The following is a 17,350-nucleotide window of genomic DNA, read 5'->3' as shown; positions in this document are numbered from 1 at the left end:
AGCGAACATAGCCAACCTGAGCGGTGTTATGTTTGATGTTAGTCCCCATCGCCCCTAGAGGCTTAAAAAACGATTTCTAAAGGAACGCCCTGATTGATGAATGATCACAACACATAACTGAAACACCCACAGGTTGATTGTGACTAACGACCTGTGTTGCACGATGAACCCTCCTCCTCCACCACACCACTGAACATCCAATGAAGGAGACAATGATAAAAAAGTGACATTTAGTTATCTTTCTTAAAATAATTTCCTTATCATTCATGATATTTGATTAATTAGATCTCCAGTGCAAAATAACAATGTATTCATGTTGCGTCTTCTACACCAGTGGAGAGAAAAAACTGCAGCTTCAGTGTTTGAGCATGAAATCATGAAGTCGAGTGCATATTTTACATTGGAAACACTAGAAAGAATCTGCATTTTTAAAGTCACCAAACTGATGAAATCATGATGCGACAATTTGTTATTTCAGCCAGAAAGTCTCAACAGTTCAGCCTGTTTTTGTTTTTGTTTGTCTGAAATCAAGGATTCGCTTGTTTCAAACAATTACTATGATTTCAAATGATAGATCTGTGACTGTTTTCTCTGTAAACGGCAAGAACAAATACTTTGTTATAACAACCACAACAAAAAATATGAAAAAAGATAATCTTCTGGACTGAAATCTAAGGAGAAAGATGCATTTCTTAAGGGAGGTGTTGTGTTGACCTCTGTTTTTAATATCCTGGCCACAGTGAGATTATTATTCCTTGAAAACCTGAAATGCTCACTTGCCCTCCTCTCCTCTCCGTCTGCTCAGCCTGACAGAACGTACGAGCTGAAGATCGGCCAACCCACGGTGTCTTACTTCCTCAAGCAGGCAGCGGGCATCGCGAAAGGGGCCGGCAAGACAGGTGAGATGTGCTGCTGCACTTATGTTTCTGCTCTCGCTCAAATTTTCACCTGCTGAGCCCATCCAGAAACGGACACGCGTCTCTCCATGGGCTCGGTTTTGAGCTGGGCTGTGATTGATGTTATATTCATGACGTGCGGTGGAACTGCTGCAGAGGAAGGAAGTGGCAAAGGTGCTGTGTTCAGAAAAGAGAATTATGGATTTCCAGCTTTTATGCTCTCAGCTATCTCCAGACTCATTTCAGCTGTTGACTCCTGACATCACCCCGCCACCACCTCCACACACACATTCCTCCACTTTGTTCTTTTTTTTGTATTAAACATTTCATTGTAGATTTATAGAATTTTTTGCTCTTTATTTATTCATGCCTTGCTGTCTCTGTCTCTTTTGTGCGTGTGTGTGCGCGTGTGTGTGTGTGTGTAGGTCATGAAACAGCCGGGATGGTGTCGCTAAGGGCGGTGTATGAGATCGCCCAGGTGAAAGCCGAGGATGATTGCTTCAAAATCCGGAACTCCTCCCTGGAACACGTCGTCAAATGTATCATTGGCTCAGCTCGATCACTCGGCATCAAGATTGTCAAAGAGTAAGTCCTGATTCTGCTCATGAATTAAGTGTATCGACTGGAAAAACCACAATAAACCTGACCTGTGGGCGCACACACACACACACACAACGCCAACAGGCCCTGTCCTCAGCTTGTTAGTTGGTCGGAGTAGATCCTCTTTGTATAAAGTTCTTTAAATGAGCGAGGACACACTATGTCACATATCGATTCACATATATTTCAGACCTGCAAAGAAATAAGTTTATGAGCCCTGCTTTCTATAAAGGCTGCTATTCATAATAACGGCCACAAGAGGTCAGATAAGATGACAGTAAAGAAATTAGAAATAATTAAAGTCCTGTGAAAAGGGGAGATTGTGGGGAGGGGGCTTTAATAGAATAATTAATATTCATTATATATATATAAAAAAGAGGCTCCTCTGTAAAAAGTACTTTGTTACCAAGTAATAGCTGAACAGTACATATACACTTGGATTGGGTCCGTGAGGGTTGTGGTTGGCACAGAGAGAAGACCAGTAAAAACCACTGGCCCATCAATATGACAAGATTTCTCCCAGTGTTCCCAATGTGAGATTGACGCTGCACACAGCTCTACAATGAAATAAGCTGTACATCATTTGTAAATGTAAAAGTATAGAAAATCAATATATCGTGGTCAGTGTTGATGTCGAGACAGGCCAGGACAAAAAGATTGTTTATGGGAAACCAATTTCATGTTAGTACGAGATTATTGTTTTTATTCTACCTGTAAAAACAACATAGACATGGTAGTGAAGTGTCCTGAGGCAGGATTCTGACCCCAGATTCCCCCTGACGGTTGTGTCGACAGTGTGTGGATGAAGTGTGATAGAACAAGTGATTCCATATAGAAGCTCTTTGAAACGTGGATAAACCTGAAAAAGCACCATATCAATAGAGTCCATTTGTTATTTATAAGAGCTGTAAGGATTAGTGGGTTGTCAGCTGATCGATCAGTGCATCGATGTCAAATGTATAAAGTGCAATTATTTTAATAATCGATTCCTAATTTAAGTCATTTATTCAGCATAAATTCCACATCCCTTTAATCATGATATCTTTATGATCATTGATTATACAAAACAAGGCATTTGAGACTGATAAGAAAATGTTGTTCTATTATAAAGACCAAACTATTAATTACAAATAATCAGATTAATCACAAATGAAAATAATAATTTGTTGAACCTGTATATAATAAATGTACTGTACAGAGTCAGTATGTAATATGGAGCTGGACACTGATGCTTTAGATTTTAAAGGTGTGACATCCGGTCCTCGCTCACCAGTGTCTGAACATCCTCCTGAGTTTGCTCTGACACCACGTATATTTATTATTTATGACTTTCCACAGATTTGTATTCATATGGCCGTGAACTCTTTTAGTTCGGCGTTCAGGCAGAATCACACCGAGGCTTCACTTTATGCTTCAGCTAATGATTTTCTACTTCTCCCACAATCCCTTTCTCCCCCTCACCTAAACCATAACGTGTCTTGTGGCTGCACTGCATTATGATTTATTGAGGGAACTGTCAGTGGAGAAACTTGTATCGCGGCTTTTTTTTTTGTACGATGGATTTCTCCCTGGATGGTGGTACAACACACTGTGACTCCAGAATGCAGTTGTTCCTCTTTGACTCTGGGGGCTTTATTTTATTCGGGGCTTTCTGTCCGCGCCACTCTCGGGTTAAGGGCAGTATGTCAGGGGGGAGTAGTGAGTATTTCTTTAAAAAAAACGTTCACGTGGACTTAAGTGATTAGATTAAGGTCAAAATTCAAGGTCGCTGTTAGTGCACAAAACATGTTTTTGGCCCCAACTCAAGAATTCATGTAGTAAATATGATGAAAACACTTAATGCCTTCATTAATATCCTGCCACTACATATATTATGAGTCTGGACAGACATGGATGTAAACTGCAACTTCACTGGTTGGCTGAGGCAAAGATCTGCCGAGCCGTGTTCAGACCTGGTGTTAACATCCGTCCTGAGAGATCCAAGTGGAGTTTAACATGTGTCCTGAATGTGTCTCCTTTGATCGGATCTCACTTCCCAGCTCTATATGCTCTATATATTTGATTCATTCATAGACTGTGGATTGATTGTGAAACTTTAGCAGGTCAGAGGAAGTCAGCTGAGTAGGCCGTCCTTCATATGGGGTCCTTCATTTGCGTTGTGTGGCCACATGCGTTCCAGGCCACTTCCCGTTTTGCCTCTTAAACCTTTTAACAGTGTAGCTGTGTTACTGTGGGTAAGAATCCTGTAGTAACCAAAAGTAACTATGTTGTATGTTTCTCTCCCCCCCTCCCCCTCCTCAGTCTCTCAGCTGATGAGTACAAACTCTTCTTGGAGCAGAGGGAAGAGAAGATGAAAGCAGATGCAGTCGAAGCCGCAGCCGCAGCCGAAGCCCTGCTGACTAAAAAGAAATGAAGAGCTGCAACATCCAATACTGACGCCCAGCACCCATTCCTGTTTTTTTTTTTACTTTATATATATGTACTGCATTCGTACGAGAACAATGTTAGTATCATGTGTCTCAGATCTCAATAAAGAGTCATCTGTTCTGTGATTTTCTTCTGTGTCCTTATTCACAGCTGATATTAAGATGTTTCTTTGCAGCAAATGTTGTTTTAATATTTTAGATTGAAAGTTACAGTTAAAGTTCATCACAGACATTTTGACAAAAACACCCACTCCCATTTTTGGAAATATTCCTGCCCCTGAGCGTTTCACTTCCTGCGCGCCGAGCTAATGAAAGTGTAATTGCGCTGTTCTGTAATTGTACATTCAGTCTCTTTGATGTTGTTATCTATTATTAACAGGGCTGGAAGAGATTTGGCTTTTTGTCAGGTGGTGCAGATGGTCTCCTGCTCCTTTCACACCAACTCATTGATACAGGACCTAAAGGGTCCGTCACATGAATTATTGCAGAAATCACAATAACAGGGACTATAGCACTATTCTTGTTTCTTGATTTTATCTGGAATTATAATGGAATGACAGGATCGAATTTGTTGAAGAACTCACACAATATTTCCATCTTATCATTCCACATATCTCTATTGTCCTAATTCTGTGATGATTCCACATTTAATAAGTCTATTAATTAATCTATTAATAGTCTAAAACTATCTTGAAACAATTCACCACTAAGTGATTTGACAGGAAAGTAATTGGTTACAGATTGTAAATTCAGGTCTTTGGATTATATAGATCTGACAAAACAAGCAATTTCAAAATTTCACATTGGACTCTGGGAACTTTTATTGGGTCCTTTTCACATCTGTGACATTTGTGAGTGTAGTTGTTGGTTTTAGCTCCAAATGTAGCACAAGTTCACTGTCTGGAATTCGGTTACACCATTTTATACGTGAATTATTCTGCATTTACCACATCACAATATCGACATACATGATAATTCTTATTAAATGAGGTTGGTATTTTCCAAATCTGTATTAAGACTATAGCCACATGGTCCTATATACAGTTTATTTATCAACGTTTGTCCCTCACTGTGTGTGTGTCCTCGTCTTTGTTGCCTCCTTAGGACCTTTTCCAGTATAGACACTGGCCTTGTAAGGACCAGTAGACCTCATGGAGACAAAATAACTAATGAGGCAAACAGGTCCTGGTTAAGGTTAGACAAGGTTTTGGTTAAGTCCATTAAGTAATAGGTAAGGATACCTGTACAAACGTCTGTGTGTTCTTGAACCAATTTTGGTTCTAAACCAACATAGAGGACATGTTGGTAAACCCTATATGATTATGTTAGGGTTAGACATTTAGTTGTGATGGTTAAGGGGCAAACGAAATGCAATATACCAATGAGTGTCCTCACAGCTACAGAAAAATAAGTGTTGTGTGTGTGTGTTCTAATGGGTGTACTTTCACTAATTTCCATGTCAGGCCTGTTTTAGGGTGAGCATTAGTCATTAGGGTTAGTGGCTAAGGTTAGGGTGAGTGCATTAGGCCAATGAGTGTCCTCACTAAGATAGAAGTACTAAACTGTGTGCACAGGTATAAAGTGTGAAAGCACTTTGAATCTAAATGCCTGATAAATGCAGCCACTTGTTTGTCCACCTTTGTGTTACTGTCCCTCCACCACAGCTCAGCACAGAGACTCACAAAGAGGGAGGGGTTTCATGTCCCTTGCAGGAGCACCGATTTCTGAAGCCAACAATAATGTACATATGAGCATGTGAGTATTGTTTAAATCAGATATTCGAAAATGTAAACCTTCAATATCCTTATAAGGAACTTATCTGTATCCCTCAGTCAGACATGCACTCTACCTTTAGCCTTCAGTCGTGTCCTGTGGTTTTATATCACCTGTAATAGTAAATCGTCAATTGAACCAGAAAGATAAAACTGTCCTCTTCATAAACGTTTTTAACATGGCTTCTTAGACAAAATGCTGCTCTCCTGTGCAGTACTTGTGTTTGCCAGAGGATGTCAGCAGTCAGCTGTGCAGCATCTCCTCCGCTGCTCTTCTTCACTCCATCACAGATGCTGCAGCAGCTACCGATGGAACAAAATGTTCACTTACAGAGAAAAACGATCCTGTTCAGGGCTTTTTCTCTTTATATATATTAAAGTCCGTGCCGTGTATTACCAGAGATGGTGAGATCTGGCAGAAAAGATTTATGTACACCTCCATCTATAAAACCCATCTTATTTCCCCCCATCTTCTGTCATGATTTACTGTAAACTTGTAACCTATGTGTGTTATTTATTGTCTGTAGGTTCGATCATGGTCACCTTTTCATCCTGAGGCGACAGAGTATCCATTTGGCCCACATCCCTCTTTACTGTACCTCTAATTTTAGCCTCCCCTCACTCTTTCTTTGTCTCCCCTCTCTCTAGCCCTCCCCGCTCTGATCCTTCTGAATGGAGGCTGAGAATAGATGGGAGGCTGCTTCGGTCACAGGAGCAGGAATGCCTATATATGGAGTCTTACGCCACGCCGAGCGCGGATGGAGTTGCAGGTACATCGAGCCAGTGTGGGCTGCTGTGGTGTGTAGAGAGGGTGGTGGGGGGGTCATATGCCTACTATTGTGTGTGTGTGTGTGTCGTAAGTAGGAGGCCATCTGTGTGTGCCTGTGTGCATGTCCTCGCACGCAAAAACCTCGATGCCAAGTGTGTGCGTCAGTCTGAGTCAGATAGTGTCTCATTCTGTCTCGTCATGTGTGTGCGTCAGTGCTGTTGCTGAGCGAAACTCGCTCCAGGGGAAGAAATGGAGGAGAGTGTACGGGAGGGAGGGAAAGAGGCAGGAATGGTGGGATGATGATGATGATGATGAGGCAGGGGGTGGAACTGGGGGCTTGACTCTGACGACACGAATGCATCAGCCGCATTAAGTGCACTTTATTATAAATGCATTTGTATGACAACCAAATACACTTATAAGCATCACAATAGAACACTGGTCCACAATGTCCATTCTGCAGTAGATAAGATGTTTAGAATATATTCCATCTTAGGCAATAAAAATCTCTTTCTCATATATATATACAGACCAATAACAGTTTCATACAAATGTACAAATGTGTACAACCTTTCTGAAAAGAACATATGCCTACATCCTCAGACATAAAGCATATGCATTAACATCGTTTTCAAATATCACTCGTACAATAATATAATTTTACACATGTATATTAACTTAGCCTTTAATAGCTAGAACGTAGGAATCAATCCTTTACTTGACCGTAGACAACTCTACGTGAGCATGTCGACACCATGGGAATAGTACCATTCTCAACCCGTGTCGCTTGGTAACTGAATAGAAATAGCACCCAATCCCTATTTTCATTTTTTAAAACAAAACTTTAGTATTCTAACCCCTCTCAAAAAAGAAGAATCGCTCATTCACATAGTCAATTGTGCCTCACCACACCGCGCTCCAGTGGAGCAACGATGCCACTGTCCATGTGGAATGGACATGATAAAGAGTTCAGCAGGTCAGAGCCGTTTCAGGCACACAGGAGCCGCTATAAGCTGCCAGCATTGCAAATATTGATGCTGCAAGAATATCCAGCCGACTGCCCTCAGGCCAAGAGGGACCTGAAGAGCGCACATTCAGAGTCTAATGTACAGTACAACGTAGCAGTGGATTTGTGGCATGATCGGATCTCCAGCAAAACCTCCAGAAAATCTCTTGTTCGGTGTAACATCTCGAAAACCAATGGACACCATTAACATTCTTGAGATCTTCACATGCCAGATCTCTTCACATGTTTTCTTTTTTAGTTTGCACATCACATCGATACACAAGATTTTAGATGGAGAGATAAATATGTAATGTTAAAGGTTTCAAGCACAGCCCCAAAGCTCAAAGTATCTCAGTCGTCAGTTGAATATTAGAGTTTTGCAGGAGCCTTTAAGGCTGTGAGGAGTGCGGTCAAACCAGAGCTGCACCAGCTCTAAAGACTGGACAGAAGAAATCTGTCTTCTTTTGATGTACTGATAGGCGTCATCCTAAGGATGTAAACGATTTGTAAACATTTGACTTCTGATACATTTGAGGTTTGGGTTTGCGTTGCTGCATGTCAGGCAAAAGTGCTATAATTCATCTCCCTATTGAAACGTAGCAAGAAATGTGTTTTTTTTTCTTCTTCACAACAGAGTTTTCACTACGAGTGAATACAAATGCGCATCTGGAAGTTAAACAGCGCTTACAAGTTCAGAGAGGTTACTCTGTCAGGTTATATCTGGAACTCGTGTTACAGAGAAGCTGAGAGACACCACATGGACTCAGAACCCAGTCAGTTATGGGTCCATGTGGTTACACCATCATGTAAATGTTGCACCGGTTTTGTAGTAGTATACAGACTATGACCGAACAAAAATATAAAGCCAATCTTTGTTCTTAGGAGACATGTAGGAGTTAAAGTCCTTAAGTTGTATATACATTATGTATATTTATACACTTAATAATTTTTTACTTTTCAGTAAAAGGGGCTCCACAAAATATGACAATATGCCATACTTAATGAAGTAAGTCACAGACTTATTTTAGAACGGAGGAACACTTCCACTCCCATCTGGAAGACAAAGAAGAAAAGAGAGAGAGAAAAAACAAAGTTAGTGGTGCAATTTCAGAGAATGTTTTTTCATCTCATTTGGACTTAATTTAAAGTTGAGAAAATGAATCGGATTCTTACCTTTGTGGAAGCACTGTGGCGATGGATGACATTGGAGTTGATACAACTCAGGTTGTTGCCCTAAGCCAGGGGCGATCGAGGCACCTGCCCCAAACATGGGTTCCAGGACGGCCAGTTCCTCCAGGAGGGACTGAGTGCAAGACACGGCGGGCGTGGGCGAGCCGATGGGCATGGAGGTGGAGGGGCTGGGGGAGGCGGTGAGAATGAGGGGAGGGGAAGCTGGGATGGAGGAGCAACAGGACACAGGAGATGACACCACCTCGATCTCCATTGCTTCCTCCGCTAGCCCCTCCCCTTCCGCCATCATCCCAGCCTCAGAAGCCTCTGTCGCCCCGCACACATCCATGGAGTTACATTGCGCCGATTGGACGCTACAGAAGTGGCCCACTCCCTCAAACTGGGAGGGTTGGTGCCAGCACACTGGGATTTGAGGAGAACCTGGGCTGGAGGGGTTTAGCATAGGAGAGGTGCATGGGGAGGGGAAGGAGGGGACGGGTGTCTGAGGAGGAGCGAAGTCGTCTTGGAGCAGGGTTTGTAGGATGCTCTCTTCAAACAGAGAGTCATCTTCATCTAGGAACATGGGAATGTCCAGACCTCTCCACGCTTTGATGGGATAAAACTCCCTCTGCATGTGGACTGATTCAACCTCAGGGGTTTCCATGTTGGGGGACAGGAAGGGGGAGGGAGGGGAGGATGAGGGTGACATGGAAGGAGGAGAGAGTTTGGACAAGAGTGGATCCAGGTAGAATCCCTCTGCCAATGAGCTGATATGCTGAGCTAAGAGAGAGATCTCTGCCCTCTCCTTCTCCCTCTCTCTCTCCAGGGAGAAGAAGGAGAGGCAGGGCTGTTTGCCAGGTGATGCCTCTGGTGTGAGAAGGCCCTCAGGGGGGCACTGGAGGGGCCCCATTGGTACATCTACATACAGTGGACCCCGTACCTCGGGTAGGGTCATCACTGTGCAGTCGTCATCTCCGGGGCTGTCGGGTGTGGGGGGCAGTTTCTCATAGAGGGAGCCGCTGCAGGGCTCGACGGGGAAGAGGAGATCAGTGGTGAGGGTTGGTAGAGTGAGGGAAAGCTTGGAAGAGAGGGTTGTGGGGGGAGCGGGGCTGGAGGCAGTAGTTGGTTGGGTGGTGGAGGATGCTGAGGGGGCCAAGGAGGTGGTGGCAGAGGCTGTTGTAGTAGAGGGCGGAGGTGTGGTAGTGCCGGTGGGGTCGAAGCTGAAGAGGGGTTCACTGAATGGGAAGTTAGCCCCACTAATAAGGGGGGTGTAGGGTGGGGTGCACACAAACTCTTTAGTCTGTTGAGCTTGTGAGGTGGGGACAGGTGGGAGGGGCAGGGGGAGAACTGGCAGCGGAGGGTTGAGCTGGAAGGACGGCGGCAGGAGAATGTTCTGGGTTAAAAAGTCTAAGTCTGCCACTGTTTCAACGGTGACTGGGGTGGGGGAGGAAGCAGCTGAGGGGTTTTCAGCGGGATGCTGCTGAAAGAAGCTGTCTTCCTCCATAGAGGAGATACTGGAGCGGGGGTCGCCTTCCACCTGCATGGCCTCAGCAGTGGAGCTCCCGGGGTCGTCAGAGGAGCCTACGCTGCAGCCAGCGGTGCTAAAGTCAAAGGACTGGGCCGACAGACCGCTGCTGCCTGGGGTGAAGACCTGGTCTGGGCTGGACAGGGTTTCTGGGGACTGCATGCTCAGACCCTCTTGCTGAGAGGTACCAGTGGTCAGGACCAGGGTCAGCTGGGTCTGCTCTGAGGTGAGCTGCTGACGTACTGACCAGGCCTCAGACTCACTAAGAGACAGAGCGAGAGAGAAAACAAGAGTTAGGATGGTATTTTTAACTTTATCTATCAGTCTTCTGTTTCCAGTTTGATAAGTTGTGTGTGGTTTAAAGAGGTGAGTAAATACCTGATGATGTAGTTGTTGCTGCTGATAGGAATTTCTCCAGGCTGCAGCTGTAGAACCATGTAAAGCCAAACCCACGACTGGTCCTGAGCTTGCACACGAACCACCATCTCAGCTCTGCCCTCTCCTCCTTCTCTCACTGTTGAACAACAGTCACAGCAAAAGTTGGCATCGGTTTGTAATCCTATTAATCATCGTATTTCAGCGTGCCAGTGGGCACAGTGTGTGTAATTGTGTGGGCACGGATGTTTGTAATTGGTAGGTATATGTGAAGAGTACACTTACATAGGCTGCGGTGCTGAGCGGAGGCATGTGACAGATCCTGTGGGTGGAGGAGGCTGTACCAGGAGCGAGCGCGTAAAGCTGTCACATCAAAGCCAAGATAGGTGCTTACACTGCAGGGGGAGAGTGGGCGGTGATGCGTTAGGACGATAATGCCTTACTACTTCAGTAAACATATACCACATGCCATTTCATATTGAAGCAACAGGTGCAGGGATAGGATGCTTTCTGCGAACTCACCTGTCCTGTGCTGTCTCCAGCCTCATGTCCCGGCCATGATGGGAGTAGAAGCAGGACAGAAACAAGTTGGCCTCGGCCTGAGGAGGGCTGGAGGTCATGTCCCTCTCTGTCCCGGGGCCAGAGCGGGATGGGTGGGGCTCCAGAGGGGAGCAGAAACACACCCACACAGTGTTGGATGTCCAGTAGGACCCGACAGCAGGAGAGGTGGTGGGGGGTGGCAGGCAGCGAGCTCGGATCAGAACCAGCTTGTTCCCAGCACTCTGCCTCCGCACAGACTTAGAGGTGTTGAAACGACAGCGGAAGAGACGGTCTGTAGAGGAGAAGAGAGGGGGCTTATTAAAATTCAAATTTTTTACATTTATTATTTAGTTAAGAGGTGGAGAGAAACAAATGTACGTTTTAGACTTAAATTGTTTTTGTTTTTTCTTACCTATCTCAGGTGATGTAGACGCTGACAGGTTGGTCCTCATGATAAGATGATCTGAGGCGTCGATGATATCATACACACTGTCTCCCTGTGCCACAAGATCCACCTGTAAAATGACACGCATGTTATTTATTAAGCCCAAAAAGGAGCTTGAATATCCCGTCATCGCACAGCAAATGATTTTCTTCTACGTAGACTCACCATGGAGTGTCCGAGGTGCTCGGAGACGCTGTCTGACATGTACAGGAGCTTCCCTTCTCCAGTCAGCAGCATCAGAAAACCTGGCAGCGCCTGCATCAACTCCGACAGCTCGTGGAACAACAGAAACTGCCTGCTCTCCTCAAGACTAGCAGCAGTTCCCGCTTCTGGAGGAAAGAAAAAGGTGGAGAGAGGTGTCAGATCTCTTAATAAATCAAACATAGTGATAATAATAATGAACAAAGCACATCTGATCCCCGCAATATAGGAAACAGCAGTGGCTGCAGTGTGTTTCAGCACCATGGACAGCGGTGCGGCTGTATTTATGGCGTAAGAGCGTTTCAGCACCACGGACAGCGACGAATTATCAATCGAGCGTTTTTTTATCAGCTTCTATATCGATTATTAACGATCGATCGATGCCCCACAGCTCTGCAGTTTATCTGAAACCCGTTTTAACGTCAAACCCCCTGCCCCTGCTGCCTCTAACACACTTGTTGATTCCCTCCTGTGAGAGATTTTTGCAGTGAGAATCATCAACAGGTCGTTTTTCATTCAGAGTGAATTCATCCGTACCTTCAGTGAAGAAGACTGATTTCCTCGTGTACATGCAGGCCAGCGACATGATGTGCAGGTACGAGAGCCGCGCTTTATCTGCATCGGAGATGGGCAACAAGTCCTTCAGGTACCGGATCTCGGCGTTGATCTGGTCCCGCCGAGCCTTGGATGCTCCTTTGGTTGAGCGGTACATCGTGGCCGGTTGCTGCGGTGAGCTGCGACCGAAATTCCCTCAGACGCGATGAGTTGTGGAGTTGTAGAGTTGCGTGAGTGTTGCTGTCGCTCCGTGTCTCGGCTGAAGCCCCCTGGTCTCTGAGGTGTGTGGAGAGAGAAGCTCTGACTTATAAGACTTTCATCTCAGCTACTGTTGTTTCCAGAGCAAGGTTTGAAAACCTCCTCTTGTCAGCTGTGAGTCTGCCTGAGCTCCGCCACAGCGTCCAGCTCGGGTGCTGGCCGGCTGCAGGATGTCGGTCCCCCCTCTCGGAGTGCAGGCTGTGTTCGCCGTCTCTCGCACAGAAGTCCGGAGCCCGTAAATCTGGTTGGGAGACTCTGCTCGCGGGTCTCTTATATAGCCTGGGACTCCTCCTGAGCAGGGGGGCACCCGACGCACCAACACCGACGTAAAAGGGAGGGAGGGGGGAGGGAGGAGGAGATATCAGTGCTGGCAGTGGTGAAACTCTGCCCCCCCCCTCCCCTCCCTCACCCGTGCCCTCTCCTCTCGGTGACTCTTCCACCTACGTCAGCGCTTCCCTCTTCTCGCTGATGACGTCGGCCTGAAATCGGGAGCTCCGGCGACGCAAAAAGCCCGATTTGGACAAAACCGAATAAGGGGCGGAGCGAGCGTAAAACGTAAACGGAGTCACCGGACTCCGGTGTATTGGAGGAGGAAGAGGAGGAGGGGGGGGTGCAGAGGGAGGAGGGGGTGAGGGAGGCTGGGCTGCATACGAAAGAGGTCTGTGTGTTTATGTGTCTGGCACCTGAGGCAGGCTCCCCATCACCGCCTGGGCGCACCGGTCCTGTCGGTTAGAAACGCGGCAGGTGCGCGTTATATGTACAGAGGCGCCATTGACCGCTTCACTCCACCACATGTGTTTTTATACTGTTCGTGTGAGAAATGTGAGGATGCTCAGATTTACCGCAGAGCTGCACGGACACAGTCAGCCACCGAGCTGCTGTGACTCGGAGGCGGACATGCTGATGCTGTGTCACATCATCGCCGCGTCTCTCCTCTGTCTTTTGTGAATGGAAATCATCCCTGAGCAGCTGTGAACGCACAAATCTACATATGAATTTAACGTCAGCCTCCAATTTTTAAGTTTCTGCTCGGCTTCACAGCAATTTCATATTGTCTTGTTAGGAATCGAGCTTTGTAGAAACATTGTTTTTTAATATTGTCCCTGCGACACACTCTGAAATTCTATACTTGTGCTATATATGTGTTTTTATTCTATATGCAGCCTATTGCATATAAATCACTATTCTGACGTCATATTTTGACATAACAATTATGAACAAGATATTTTTGAAATGATGATCTTCTTATTGGAGTGAGATAAGATAACATAACGTAACATATAACATGATACATAGAATAGGATGACACATAAGATAACATAACATGAGATAACATAAGATATAACATAACGTATAACATATGTTGGACTAATAAGATCAGGATCAGCTTTTCATATAATAAACAGTATAATCAGCCTGACACCATCAACCATCATGAAATAGTTCCACAGTCATTTTGATCTTGACTTTGACTTAATGACGTGCATGTGTGAGTCAGGCTCCTTCTCTCTGTTTACAATCAATATTCTCACATTTATTTTAGTCGATGCCATTCATTTATAATACGCGCGTGCACGTGGCAGCCGAACCTGTCACCGTCGAGCACGTGCAGGTGGCGCGCAGCCGTGATGCTTCTAAAAATAGATTTCACCGGTGACCGACACAAGGACCGTGAGGCGCGCCCCCGCGTCCAGCTCCAATCCTCCTATTTATAGGGAGGAGATCTCACATTTAGCGTCAGAAATAGATGTGTAGTACATGTGCTGCACATGTGAACACACACACACACACACACACACACACACACACACACACACACACACACACACACACACACACACACACACACACACACACACACACACACACAGGTTTGGGTGGCTTTTCTTATTAGGATTTTGCACTGGACATCCATTCATTATTCACAGTTTCACCAAAACCTCCTCCCTAATCTTAACCATTCATACCTAGAAATTACATTTTGTTTCATTCGGACTGAGCTCTGGTCCCCATGAGGTCTGCTAGTCCTGACAAAATCAGTGTCTATGCTGGAAAAAACTACGAGTATACACACACACACACACACACACACACACACACACACACACACACACACACACACACACACTTGGATGATTCAGGATCACATTTTTTACTCACATTGTTTCCATTTCTGTGTGAAGAGCTGGGAGGGGTTCGGGGTGGAGGCAAATGTGTTTCGGTGAAAACTGAATAGAGAGAATGTTCTGGCACATTTTTCCCTGGACTGTTTCAGCAGGACTTGATTTTAGACCTGGTGAGAAATGGCAGCAGTGGAAAACATTCAGATGCAGTGTTTTAGGTGCAACCCAGCTAAATGAAGTCTAATACGACAGTCCTGCAATAAATCCTAGAGAGGAGGCAGCTGCAGTTTGTGCTGTGTCGTCCTGTATCGCTCTCGTGGGTGTTTATTATTTCATTTCTGTCCTGTTTATATTTATGAGGGAAGGCTAAATAACAGAAACGCCTCTCGTCCAACAGCCTCCACAATGACCAGAAAGGTGAATCAACACGTCTCAACTCTCAAACAGCTACAATAAAAAGTCAATGTTAAAACCTTCACGGTGGCAGGATCTGTTTCAGGACCTGATCTATTATCTACTTTAGCTGGACCCGTCCCCGGAGTCTATTTGATGAAGAAACTACTGATCACTTTCATTCACTGTTTACCTACGAGGACACTTCTCAGTATGCAGGAGATAACACATATGAATCATCCTGTTTGTTGTTTGGGACCTTCAGCTTTACGTGCCTCAGTTCCTCTGTGTGTGTGTGTGTGTGACTAGGTGTGTGTGTGTGTCTTTCCTACCCCAGTGCTTGTGGGTCTGTTTCTTTTTCTTTGAGGTTTGTTTTTGTCTCATATTTCTTTTTAGAAACCCAAACTCAGCCATGTCTGCATTCTTTATAGTTTTATTCCCCTCACTGGTTCCTGTTTATGACCTAAAGGTGCTAAATTGTTAAGAGATGTTTGGAGAAAAATTGTGTCTTTTTCCACCTAAAGATACTTTTAAATGGACCTTTCCCATGACAAACAACCTCTGGTCCTCATTTTCAATTAATAGTGTTTTACCAGAGGTCATTGACGCCACAGAAATAAGTCATATGTGTTTGTCATCTCCGCTGCACACCGCATGGACGAGCTTTGCCCCCGGAGCAGAGAGAAATAAATCACACACCGGTCTGTTGCTGAAGCGAGGATCATATTGTGTCAGGACAATGACATCAGTTTTCCTTCTGGCTATTCTGGACACAGCGTCACACTCATTCATTAGCGCAGTCCACTCAGAGAAGACGTAATTGTAGGCTACGGAGCAGAGGTGGTGCAAAGTGTTTTTTTTTTTCAGGTGACCATGAAAAGACTAAATTTGAGTCACGCTCTTTGTCTCAGCTGCATAAATAACCCTTTGTTTGGTTTCGATGCGAGCCCCGGTGAATCAGTGTGGTGTCAAAGGTCATCCAGTTAATAGTCCCGTCTCAGAGAAGTGACGGAAGACGTTGAGCTGCCTCAGGTGGGTTTCTTCAAGACGTCCAAGGGGCCAAACTGAAACTGCGTCATGTTTGATATTTGTGAGAGTCGGTGGTCGGAGCCATTTTAGCCATAATGACATTTAAACTATTATTTTAATCAGACATTTTAAACTCAGAATTGTTCTGTTTAGATTAATTTGACCACAAACCAGGTCAAATTTTTTCCAGTTACCTAAATTCAAACTCTCAGTTATGAAACTGTTGATTAATCCTTTCAACTAACAGAAAACTCATTAAAAAAAGATACCAACATTCTTTGGTTCCACGTTTTCAGAGGTTCAGGTGCTTCTACTTGTGATTGTAAACTGATTGTCTTTTGGAGAAAAAGGGTATGATTTTGACCCTCAGCTGCTGGAAATTTTGCCTTTTTTCTTCTATCTATTACTTTTTTTAAACTAAGTGAATCATTGTCATTGTCTGCTGGATATTTCATATAGTTTACACCTGTTTCCCGTCATGTTCCATTGTTTTTCATGACTGAGTGTTTCTCAGTGTCTTGTGATGATTTTCCTTACTTGCTTAGTTTCCAGGGTCACTTATTCTGTAGTTGTGAAAGTCTTAGTCCTTAAATGAAATGTATTTATACTTTATAAATCCCAGTCTATGCACAGTGAATCCCCTGCTCCACTCTCGCTAACCTTAATGTGAGTATTTTCAAGCAAATCGTTGATTACCAGAATAAAGAGGTAGTCATTGATTCCCTGTTGTTTTTCGAGTGGGCGGCTCCATGTGAATCTCATTTTCACTGAATTTGTCACCAGGCACACATCACTGTCTTCAAACTGTAATGTTTTCAAAGCTTTTTAAAAAAAACAAAAAATCTGTACTGCTCGAGTTTCTCTGGACGGAAATAGCTCTCGTCTTCAAGCAGGAGCTCCCAAAACAAAACCCCTCAAAGTTGTTTGTGTGTTTGTTTTATTCACCCGGCAGTCTTGCAGGTACTTAAGCTGTCCCACACACTCTGTTGTCTCGAGTGCTGCCATTGTTTGCGGTTGTCATGATCATCTCTGCTGTTGTGTTCGTATCGTAGGTGGGTGGCGGAGAAGAACGTGGCAGTGGAGAGGCGGATGGCTGAAGAGCGAGGGGTCGCGGGGATGAGTGCCTCGTCCCCCTGACAACAAATGGACTCAAATGAATCCAATTAGTGGATCGTCTTTGTGCCAAAAACTCCTGTTTGTGTCAATATTCATGTGGAGACTCATTTAAACTTATAACCCTCTTAAGCGCAATTATACGGAGAGAGCT

At 44.7% G+C, this 17,350-nt stretch overlaps 2 protein-coding genes across 2 annotated transcripts in view; one reads left to right on the top strand and one right to left on the bottom strand.

Moving 5' to 3' along the window:
• The window catches only part of mrpl11 (mitochondrial ribosomal protein L11), a 38,714-nt gene extending 34,666 nt beyond the window's left edge, over positions 1–4,048 (top strand). The window contains exons 4-6 of the mRNA XM_035162056.1: positions 806–899; positions 1,322–1,481; positions 3,798–4,048. Coding sequence (XP_035017947.1) covers positions 806–899; positions 1,322–1,481; positions 3,798–3,909 — 366 coding nt within the window. The 3' untranslated portion in view covers positions 3,910–4,048. The remainder of the gene's footprint in view (positions 1–805; positions 900–1,321; positions 1,482–3,797) is intronic.
• A 2,873-nt stretch (positions 4,049–6,921) lies between these two features.
• npas4a (neuronal PAS domain protein 4a) lies at positions 6,922–12,768 on the bottom strand. Its single transcript, XM_035161622.1, has 8 exons — positions 12,263–12,768; positions 11,690–11,853; positions 11,492–11,594; positions 11,062–11,371; positions 10,825–10,934; positions 10,543–10,678; positions 8,643–10,426; positions 6,922–8,522 (listed from the first exon to the last, which is right to left on the bottom strand). The coding sequence occupies exons 1-8, from the start codon at positions 12,435–12,437 to the stop codon at positions 8,494–8,496; spliced, it is 2,811 nt and encodes a 936-aa protein (XP_035017513.1). The 5' UTR covers positions 12,438–12,768; the 3' UTR covers positions 6,922–8,493.
• Between the last annotated feature and the right edge of the window lie 4,582 nt (positions 12,769–17,350).

This window comes from Hippoglossus stenolepis, chromosome 7 (genome assembly GCF_022539355.2).
Source record: "Hippoglossus stenolepis isolate QCI-W04-F060 chromosome 7, HSTE1.2, whole genome shotgun sequence".
Taxonomy (NCBI): domain Eukaryota; kingdom Metazoa; phylum Chordata; class Actinopteri; order Pleuronectiformes; family Pleuronectidae; genus Hippoglossus; species Hippoglossus stenolepis.
The sequence above is the reverse complement of the archived record's forward strand: the minus strand, read 5'-3'. Positions and strand labels throughout refer to the sequence as shown.

Coding starts and splice junctions, on each gene's coding strand:
- npas4a (XM_035161622.1), bottom strand. CDS start 12,437: ATGTACCGCTCAACCAAAGGAGCATCCAAGGCTCGGCGGGACCAGATC. Junction 10,935..11,061: donor CTGGAGACAGCACAGGACAG/GTGAGTTCGCAG, acceptor CTCCCCCTGCAG/TGTAAGCACCTATCTTGGCT. Junction 10,679..10,824: donor CGCTCAGCACCGCAGCCTAT/GTAAGTGTACTC, acceptor GTTGTTCAACAG/TGAGAGAAGGAGGAGAGGGC.